The sequence below is a fragment of the Rhododendron vialii genome, chromosome 7a (genome assembly GCF_030253575.1).
Source record: "Rhododendron vialii isolate Sample 1 chromosome 7a, ASM3025357v1".
In the NCBI taxonomy this organism is placed as follows: domain Eukaryota; kingdom Viridiplantae; phylum Streptophyta; class Magnoliopsida; order Ericales; family Ericaceae; genus Rhododendron; species Rhododendron vialii.
This window is the reverse complement of record NC_080563.1, coordinates 35248398-35259192: the sequence shown is the minus strand read 5'-3', so window position 1 is coordinate 35259192 and position 10795 is coordinate 35248398. Positions and strand designations below refer to the sequence as shown.

The 10795-nt window shown below is 37.2% G+C and overlaps 1 protein-coding gene across 3 annotated transcripts; it reads right to left on the bottom strand.

The window, feature by feature from the left end:
• Positions 1-804: 804 nt before the first annotated feature.
• LOC131333395 (sulfate transporter 1.3-like) lies at positions 805-9110 on the bottom strand. Of its 3 annotated transcripts, XM_058367896.1 has the most exons (15): positions 8799-9110; positions 8512-8667; positions 5451-5808; positions 5153-5201; positions 4836-5043; positions 4356-4530; positions 4002-4067; positions 3779-3892; positions 3561-3677; positions 3349-3475; positions 2573-2859; positions 2287-2477; positions 2040-2125; positions 1848-1924; positions 805-1510 (listed from the first exon to the last, which is right to left on the bottom strand). In XM_058367896.1, the coding sequence occupies exons 3-15, from the start codon at positions 5784-5786 to the stop codon at positions 1367-1369; spliced, it is 1977 nt and encodes a 658-aa protein (XP_058223879.1). In that variant the 5' UTR covers positions 5787-5808; positions 8512-8667; positions 8799-9110; the 3' UTR covers positions 805-1366. The 3 variants fall into 3 exon arrangements, with proteins under 3 accessions (XP_058223879.1, XP_058223877.1, XP_058223878.1); XM_058367894.1 differs by lacking the exon at positions 8512-8667; XM_058367895.1 differs by lacking the exons at positions 8512-8667; positions 8799-9110 and adding an exon at positions 6125-6255.
• Positions 9111-10795: the final 1685 nt, after the last annotated feature.

Genomic DNA, 10795 nt, shown 5'->3' with positions numbered 1-10795 from the left:
AAAGACTTTTAAACTGATAATTCTAGTAAACTGTAAAACTATAATATTTAAGTGTAAATATGGGTTAGCATGAGTTGGTTTAGGTTGTTTGAGAAACTTTGATATATCCCAGGTATAGGAGGGATCTTGGTATTCCCCTTCAGTCTGTTTTTAATTTTTCAGTCACTTTCCGAGCACACTTTGATGATCAGCTTTGTTCATTTTGTAGAACTCGGCAAGAACAATAATCTTGCCAAAAATTATTATCATCGGACTTTAGTAGATATATGATTGGCACATGTGAAAAATGCAAGAAAATAAAATTTGAGTTCCGATTCAATGTGTTTTTTTATCCAAGTTTTGTTTTTCTTCAATTTTCACTTGTGTTGGATCATGTATCTATTATCGTCCAATGAACATAATTTTTTTCAAGATTAATGTTCTCGCCAAGTTCTACAAAATGAACGGAGCCGATCATCAAAGTGTGCACGGAAAATTGCCAAAAAATTAAAAATGGACCGGAGGGGGGATGCCAAGACCCCTCCTATACCTGGGATACACAAAAATTTCGCAGTTTAGGAGTGCATTGGAGTCCACACACTTAGTCTTGGGTCTCGCAGAATTTTGTGGTTGAGGAGAACTCTGGGGCACCACGTGGCGGTGCCCAATGTGCAATGAATAATTTTTTGTTGAGAAGCTATGTCCTAAACTATCAGTTCAACTGTATTAGTAGTAACCAAAATTAACTAACATGATTAAGCACTTTAGGATAAGATGCCACAATCCCTTAAAAGAGCGAGATATATATATATATATATATATATATTGAACTGTGAAAAAGGGATTTTATTAATCAAAGTAAAGGTTTCAATGCTAAAAGAGAATACAAGCAAAAGGCATCACAACGGGAAGAAGCATCCCAACTAGGTTGGCATGCAACTCCCACGTCAATCATATGCCGCTCAAGTCCCCGAGACAGTAAAAGAGTACCTTGACAGGAAGCAGTTGCAGAAATTCCAGTTGCAAACTCTGATTTTTTCTGATTTTTTTTGAATGAATCACATAACAGGAAATGAAGCACAAAGAACCTCATGCTTTACATAGCTATGATCTTATCTCTCATAGCCTCATGGCTCAGAGAACTGGAAAAATACATGAAGTGACAACTAGAGAGGAAAATGGGGGAAAAAAACCTCAGGACTACGCATTAGTGAAGTCCCTTTTTTTCTTGAGAAATTAGGATCCCTTTACCCACTAGCCACTACTCAACTGGATCCTCTTCTTTTTGGAAAACTGTTATATAGGAGTATATATCTGTACATCTCAGTCGTCGTTGTTGGTTTTTTTCCTCACCATGTTTCCCATTTGGCCTTTGCATTTTAGATGCTCAAACCTCTTCTACTGATTTCGGTGCACAGGTTATGACAGCATCTGCTACCGTGAGGAAGATCTTGTTTTCGCCAATCGAATTTGCAAAATCGGATGCAAATAGCTTGTCGATCACTGTTCGCCCCGGGTTCGCTAGGACAAGCTGAAAAAACAGCAACAATGACTTGTTTTGGTAACTCTAGTAGAACACAGTTTACAGTAAGTCATAGAAAATGCTATTGTTTCGAAGTTTTTAAGCAGAATCTTCTGCTACACCGCCTACATGTCGTTGATGTATTATAATCAAGCTTTCGAGTTAGAGGATTACAATGTAATCATGTAACTTGATCATTAATTCTAAATTTTCCATGTGTCTGTTTGTTAACATCGCCCATAAATCATTTTGTGCGAATCTATGTATTGTACTTCTGGTGAGAGCATGCATAAACTGACAAACTTGATTGACGGCATGGAGTGTGGAATGAATTTAATTTGATTACCTGAACATGTCTCTTCTGGAGACTCGTAAGTAACTCTTCCAAGGCATGGATGCCACTGGTGTCGATGTCGGTAACAGCTGAAACGAACAAAAGACGATCATGAGAGTGAATTACAATAAACTCAAGTACGTGAAAAGACAATTTTCGATAGACACACTGCTTTTTGAGGCTCTAGTAGGCATAAATACTTACGCGACATTTCAACAATCAAAAATTGGATTTTTGGAAGATATGCTGCTTTCAGTAACTCTTCTTCATCGGTCAACCATCTCAATATCCTGCATAGACATATATCAATAATTCGACTTGATTATCAAGTATGACGCATAGTAAATCGAACAGTTCAACTTGGTATGCAATGTGCAATATGCTTTTTCGTTTTTTCCTCAAACAAGTTAGGAAAAAGGAAAGAAAACAAATGGTAAAGAAGCACCCTTACCTTTCCTTGATATAGTTGGAGTTCGAAAAGTAGATTGCAGAATCAACTCTCACAATCAAAACACCGGGAACCTTAGTTGCTTCGGGATACTGCTGTATGTTCCTGTAAACATTAGTCCTGGGGATTCTCCCAAGCATCGCCGTTCTTGGCCTTGTGACTTGTAGTAAGATTTTAGCGAAAGATATCGATACCTATCAGTACAAACAGTCAAAACAATTAGCAAATCGCCTCCCGATTCTAAAGAAGAATGTCGCATAAGCTGTAACTGTAATATTCGAAATCTTACTGCGATCAAGAGGCCCATCTCTACGGAAGCAAAAATGACGCCAAAAAAGGCTCCCATGCAAGCAATGAAGTCAAACTTATCGATCTTCCATATCAAGACTACTGCCTCGAAGTCGATTAGGCCTAGGACTGCGGATATGATGATGGCAGAAAGGATGGCGTTTGGGGTGTACTTAAAAAGGGGTGTTAGGAATTCCAAGGTGAGGAAGACAACACAAGACATTATGATGTTGGAAACTGCAGTTTGGCAGCCAGACATGTAGTTTACAGCCGAGCGGGAGAAGGAACCTGCGAAAATTCACAATCAACTAAACAATTAGAAAAAATAAAATACAGGAAATCTACACATAATTACGTCACTCGTTGTGGGCCAATCACTTTGAAAAGAAGAACAGTCAAGATTCCTTTTAACTACAACAATATCATCAGTATTCACGATCGCAACATTCTGGCAAAAGATGCTGTCCAAAAATTCTCACATTTCCTAAAAACTAACATCATTTTTAAGCAAATCTCAAATTTTCTCATATGGGATTTTTGTGACACATATGAGTTCATCAGCAATACGAACTTTCAAATAGAGTTGGTATACTTTTTTGGATTAGTGATACTTTTTTGGATTAGCACTATAAGGACTTTTATGTTGAATAACATATATAGATTCATTAACATTTCTAGTGAAATACTCACTTGATTGATAATGCTTTCCCATATATATCGTATACCAGTTTCGTGAAGCATTTTTTTTATTTTTTGTTCTTTCTTCTCAATTCTCACCTGTCGCAACATAGCACGAGGTCATTGAACCAACAACATTCATTGTCCCTAGTGCAACCATTTCTTTGTTTCCATCCAGTTGGTAGTCCTTCATAGAAGCAAATGTTCTTCCAATTGCTACAGCTTCCTGATTCCAATAACAAAGACAATAAGATTTACAAAGAAAATTAAGTGTCTTCTTATACCACAAGACAGATTCATAACTGGCTTACCGTCAAAGCTATCATACCAGCCACAACACCGATCCTAAAACCTTTCAGGAGATTTTCACCAGTGAAATATATTTGATTCAATGACACAGGATTGATTCCTTTTTCTATATGCTTCACCTGAACATATAAGTGAGATTAATTTGTGTTTTACGACATACTAGTTGTGAAAAAAGTTCATATAAGAGGAAAAGGAATGCAACAAGAAATGATATACTTACAATTTGAACACCTTGCTTATCTGCGCGAGTTATATACACAAAAAAGGTGGACAAGACAACGGAGATAAGAGGAGCTATCGCAGGTACCCAGAAAAGCTTCCTGTTTTTCTTCCCCTGTCGACCAAATCCCGTGTGAGATTCTAGAAATACTTCTTGAATCCTACAAATTTTGTCGTGAAATCATTGAAAAATGTGAAAACAAGAACGAATTAGGGAATCTTACAATGTACTTGGCAAATAGAAGGAAACACAAAAATGATGCTCCAATGACTATAGTCTGCCAGTTCCACTGCAAATATGGAGAAATAAGGATCAGTAACTTGGGGAAAAGAGTGTAATCTAGTAAGGACATCTACGGATCCAAAGAGAAAAGATTGTATTGGCAAAAGCTATCAGAAGACAACCAATTTTTTTTTTTTTTTTTTGAGGACGGATATGTGGATGGAAAACTATTGGCAAAAGATATTCGAACACAACCAAATTTTTTCCATTTCGTTTTCCCTCCAAACATCTAAGATGCAAATAAGGGTTGCGTCTCCTCATCATGTGAAGAATAGAGAGAGAGAGAGGAACTTACTCCATGATGAGCTGAACCGAAAACTGAGTGCATTACAGAAACAATATCAGTTTTCTTTGTGAAGGTTGCGATGCCAAGAAAACCTTTAAGTTGTTGCAGAGCAATTGTAATGGCAGCTCCGGCCATAAAACCGACCACAGCAGCATGGGAAAGAAAATCAATCAAGAAACCCAATCTGATACGAAATCCAAACCAACATGTAAATATTTAGAGGGAGTAAAAGGAAACAAGAAATCGTGAGATGGGTACACAAGAACATGAACAATGTAAAACGAAAAAAAGAAAAACATGTATGACCTAAGGCAGTGTTTGGTTCACTGGAACATTCTGTTCACAAAAATATGACAAAAAGTAGATTACAATTAAAATCATCATTCGCCAATTTACGTGAATGGCAATTCAACTCCTTGCCTAGATCATTCTAGTGAACCAAACACTACCTTAGTTCTGTCTGAGACTTGAGATGAATGTAGTTTTCACCTGAGAAATCCGAGGGTTACTTGGGTGATCCCAGCAAAAAAGGTAGCTGTAAAAGCAAGCCGTAGATATTCGGCTGCATTTTTAGTAGGATCAATCTCATTCTGAAGCAAAGTACCCAGCAGGAGAGAGACCACTGCCACCGGTCCTATAGCTATATCCCGCGAACTACCCATAAAGGCATATATTAGTGGCGGAACAAAGCTGGAGTCTGCAGGAATTTAGCGGCAAATGAGAAACAAGCACTTAAAAACCTCACAAAATACCAAACATTATATTGTCAAACGAGCAGGTTGTCGATAAGTAGTTATAGAACTTACATAACCCATATTGGGGTTGCAAATTTGCAAGCTTTGCATAGCCAATATCCTGATATGTCCAAGAAAGAATTTGTTAGATGCCAATAAGTGAAAGAAAAGAATTTTGAGAAATGCCCGATGGGTTTTTTGGATCATGGGTGAAAACGACTGAGAAACTTAAATTTTTTTGGGGTTGTTGCTTATAAGTATTTTCTCCTTACATCTTCATAGCTTATAAGTACATGATCCAAGTACATCCTGAATGTGAAAATATTGGGTTTTTCTATTACATTCATGTTTGTTGTAGCATCTAGTTTACCTGAGGTATGCAGAGACTTGCAATGGTTAATCCGGCGATAAGATCACCTCTAAATTTCGTCAAGTTGTAACTTTGCGCCCATTCAAGAATGGGGAAGATAGCTTGCAAGCCAAGGATGAATTTTCGTGGCCCAGATTGACCCTTGAAGTGACGCAGAGGATCGTCTGACAAGAATGTCTCTTTCGCAGCCATTGTGAACTCCTTGAAAAGGTTTTGCTTTGGGGGAACTCCCACCTTGTGAATGTAAGGCAAACTTGTCGCCTGTCGTTGTGAGGACGAAAAGCTTTTTATGTCCATCTCTTTCGTTTCCAACTCCTCATCCGTGCGATGAGCCATTGAAAAGGACTATTAGATTAACCTGAAACGCCAAAAAAAACAAAATGGTTTAGATCAGAAAAGGGAAAGGAAAAAAAAACCCAATGCTGATTTTGTGTAACAGATGAATGGATTATAGAGGTTGACAGTTTTGTTTCTACATGGCTAAAAAACTCCTAAACTATATTTTGAGATGTTCAAGTTCCTATAACCATCATATTGGCTTCATTGTTCTCGATTTTTCTTGAGCGAAAAATCATAGTGGTTCGGGGAAAAATGTCGATTATACCTGGATTACGGAAGTAGGAAAATAAGATTGTTCATCGAGTAGCAATGGCTAGGAAAAAAATAAAGCTAACCTTAGCAAAGTAAATTGGAGCAAAATAAAAGGAGAGAAGATAACTAATGCTTCAGGAGCGTGATGTCTTATTGAAAACAAGAATTGATTGGGGAAGCTCTTTATATATAGTTTTCCAGCAAGTTACAGGCTTAGTCACGTAATCTCTTAAAATGTCTTATGCTTTCACTCTCAGTCCACGCACTGTGCTCACACTCTCAATACTCGCTCTTGCAAATTTTAATAGGTTGAGATGTGCTTCAAAGACCCTTTTACACTCGCACTTTCGCTCCTACTCCTGTCCACGCACGGAAATTATGTGACTTGGTTTAGTGGTCAAACTACCCAAGGTATGAATGTGGATAATTCCTTGGCACACATACAGTTTTAAAATTGTGAAATACTAATCGAAGTATCCTTTTGCAATTGTGGGTACTGAATAAAGTCAAAAAAGTGGGAAGCAACTTCCGTGAATCACAAAAAGGCCTTTTTAGAAAGAGCATTTTTTTCAGTTCTCAAATGATGGCTTATGTGATGCAGTAGGTCATACTTTTTTTTTTTTCTTCTCTGCGTGAAAGGATGGGCTGGGACGACCAGCCTAGTTGGCGTGCCTATAAGGAAACCCACATGACCAGGAATGTTCGGGTTTGAGCCATAGCTAATCCAAGCCGAGAAGAAAATATTTATTCATCACCAAAGTGCAAGTTAAACAGAAGACCCCTCCACCAACCCTATTTTGGTTCTAGTATTTTTAAAGTAGGTATTCAAATCGGCACTAATGTTTAGAATAATACAATAATGTAAAGCCAACAACTCAGCAGTTGACGAAGATCATAGAAAATTCATAAAACTAATTACCTAACACACACTGAAACTTTCAATAGTCCCTGAACTTGTACCCAATGTTCCAAGTTGCGGTTCGGGAGCCTAATGGCATTACCCAAAAGTGATCCGAAACATTCATTTTTATTGGCTCGTCAAGTTTGTCGTGTATGGGAAAAAACACACTAAGCGCACATCGGCGGCCAAATGGTCGAGACGTAACAGTCAATTTCTGTGCAGCTACAGTTTCTTTAGTCCCTGCTATGCCAGCAATATGTGCAATCCTCAGAAAACTGGAACTTCCCAATTCGATATTTAGAACCAAAATGCAAGTTGCTTGATAGTTTCATTACTCACGAATGTCTTGGAGTTAATTCTCAAGATCATATTAGCCGTCTATGAACACGGATACTTTTAGATGGGGGTCGTACCCGTATCGTATCCTTATTATTGGATACCATCATACTGCTACTCATTCGATATTTGCGGGATATGTATATTAAATATGTCTATCATTGTTAACGTATATGAAATGCTTTTCATATACTTTGGTCACGTATCTGTCCTCAAGATTACGACACTTTCTAGTGCATATTGGAGAAAAAATTATTAGGAACAAATAAAAACGTATAAATTTCTACTAACCTTACGCTTTAGACGAAAGATATGAGATAAACATAATTAAGTAGCACTCTTTTTATAGTCTTTTGAATATCCTTATTTGATCATATGTGTTTTTCTAAAGATATTTTTCAACACTGAAGTCTTAATTAAACAAGTAATCAAGTGAGTAAACTTGTATACATAATGTTTTGCACCAGTAATCTAAGGTATCCAGTCGTATCCATTTCTTAGTATTTATTAATTTTCTCGTATCTTTGTATCCCATCACATCTTATTTGTATCCCGTATAAATATCAGTTTCTTTGTAGTAGTTTGAATACCCTAGTCGTAAATGCATCTCATTTTTTACAATTTCCACCTATCTCTGTATCCATATCATATCGTCCTCTGGGTCAGTAAGTCACTCAGCGCCACGTCCTCACGTATTTTAAAAGTGTATTTTGTTCGGTGTGATTTACAAAAAGAACATTCAAATAACTTTTTTAGGTCCTGGATGAGGCCATACGACAGGCAAAGCAGGGGCTGCCCTGCCTCGGTTCCCTTCCAATTACCCTAAAAGCCATTTGACTCTATGAATCAAATAAAACACAAAATTCGGTTCTAAGTTATTCCATCAACAGCCAAACCACATTATTATCTCCTATCTTCTTCCACCAACATTGTTCTCCTAAAATAATACTAACTCTACAAAAGAAGTGAAACAGAGCATAGAAAATAGAAAAGTAATCACTAAGAGCTTTATCTATATATATATTAGAAAACACTTCACTGAAATCTCTACCGCAAAAACCCAATCAACTTTTCTGTAAGTGGGTACTTCCAACTTTCCAAGTACCTTTTGTTTTTCTATAACCGGGTGACCGGGCAAATTTACGCGCACCTCGACTAATCCTGAGGACCATATATAAACCCGCCGTATGAACGGACTCCAAAAGAATTGACAGAACCTGAGAGATTTCGAACCTAAGACCGAGGGAGCAAACCCCTAAATCTCAGGCTTGACATCCCTTGGTTTCCAAGTCCCTTTTGTTGGAGAATAAAGGCCAAAACAGAAGGCCTACGTTTCGTTTCTCTTTCAAAGACTGAACAAATGCCGTTGATAGTGGATTGACAGTTACCCTACAATAAAAAGGTCTCCTTTTTCATGATTCTATCTATATCTATAAATGAGAAATGGTTTTATACATACTGTAAAAAGCACTCATGCAAATATATAATCTGAAACAGGGAAAACCAGCAAATTAACACACCTGTTGGGCCTTGGATATTCTGAGAATAGAATAAAGATGAGAACCAGTTGTTGAAGAAGGCGAGGAAAAAGGAGGGAACCAAATCCAATCCACGTTCAACGTTTCAGAAAATTTGGAGCCACCCAAGTTTCCTCTGGGAAAAATGGGGAGAAATTCGAATTGAGTTTCTCAGAATGTGTCTTAGTTGTGGTGTTATGATTGCTGGGAGAGAGAATTTTGAGAGAGCTTTTCTTGGTATCCAAACAGAGTGAGAGGGGGATAGAAGAAGCAGAGACACAAGAATTTTTGCACTTGTTTTGGATCTATAAAAAAAAAAAGAGAAATCTACGGTTGGAGTCAAAAAGGAGTATTTTATGGGGAAAATTATTTTGTGCTCCAAGGGCACTACAATTTAATGTGGAGTTCGTTTCAAGATGCGCCGAATCCACACAAATGTGTATTGAAGAAGATCCTGATGCTACGCTCAAAATTTGGAGCAATGCCGATGATGCACAGAATAATCTCTCTATCTTATAAGGACATGTTTGGTACGAAATTAAAATTGCTTATTTGTCCAAATTCTGGACGAATTTGGACACAATTGTGTTCGAATTCAGTAAGATTTTAAGCACGTAAGCCAATGAGACGCCAAACCAAAGAGGCCTTTACTAATTTTATCATATGAACCCAATAAAAAAGAGAAGCTATTTTAACTGTTGACGCATCACTCACCAGCGCGTAGATTTGAATGTGATTGCGAAATAAACAATTTAAATTTTGGCCACGTTTCGCTAAGAGAAATAAATAATTATTTTTTGAATTAAAAGTTATGTATTACAATAGAATGACCTGTCTCGTAAAACGAAAAATAAGTACTTAAAAAATAAAAATAAAAAACCTCAACGGAACGGGCCTTATTGGGGATTTATTGAAAATATCAACTCATCTACCTGTCACTCTTGTGATGCTCAAAAAGCACTGAATAATTTTTTCTAAGCATGCCATGCCATGCCATATTCTCTGATCCCCTTTTGCAATTACTACTACTATTTTTTTTAATTTTTTATTCTTTGCAATTACTACTGCATATTATTTCATCGGTCCCAAATTGTATGTCCGGTCCGTAAAACGATAACTCAAAAATAATGCACTTCTTTCAAAAAAAATTATATTTTTTTTATAAATTAAAAGAACTCATCGATATCTAGTGAATTTTTGAAAAAAATTTGATTTCTTCTTACAAAAAATAATATTATTTTTACATTCTCGTTTTACGAACCGGACGAACATTATAAAACGAAGGGAGTATTTTTTTAAATTTTTTATTCTTCTTCGTGTGTCTGATACTCCTAAGTCAAAGATTGTGAAATACATGGACACCTTTGTTATCAAAGTCTACTTTTTACGGTCAAATAGTTTGAATTCTGGACGCGTTTACGGGTCCCACCCCTCGGCCCGGAAGCCGCTTCCGTGGTTTTCGTTTAGTCAAATGAATGCATGTTTTATGACGTACTTGCTGATCAAGTTAGCCAAAATGCATGTGGACGTCTTCGCAGCCTTCGTTCAAGTTGGTTTGGTGGGGGATTTGGTTTTTAACCTCTACTTTTATCTACCAGTAGCGAGGAGGAAATAACGGATGGGTCACAACAAATTACAGTAATCCCCGCGTGATTCTTCGGGCGTTGAATTTGAACACCTCGGCCATGTTCAGTTCGAAACTGGAGGAAGTTTTTTGAGGTAATGAGTAGAGAGAGATATAGATAGAGAAATAAGAATAATAATTAGAGAGAAAATTTATTAAGGACCATGCACAGAGAGAATGATTAAAGAGCAACATTTGCAGTGCACCGGGCCATCTGATGTGGCCCGTTGTGACATTTTTTTGGGAATGTCAACTTTACAGAGGAACCCTACCGCAACTATGTCGAGGCCTAAACTGAACTGTGAGTCTGTGATCATATTTTATAGTCACGAAATAGTATGTTTTGTCACATTAAGCGGCTATGGCGACTTGAACC

Coding starts and splice junctions, on each gene's coding strand:
- LOC131333395 (XM_058367896.1), bottom strand. CDS start 5,786: ATGGCTCATCGCACGGATGAGGAGTTGGAAACGAAAGAGATGGACATA. Junction 4,068..4,355: donor TCGGTTCAGCTCATCATGGA/GTAAGTTCCTCT, acceptor CCATATTTGCAG/TGGAACTGGCAGACTATAGT. Junction 1,925..2,039: donor TTTGATTGTTGAAATGTCGC/GTAAGTATTTAT, acceptor TGTTCGTTTCAG/CTGTTACCGACATCGACACC.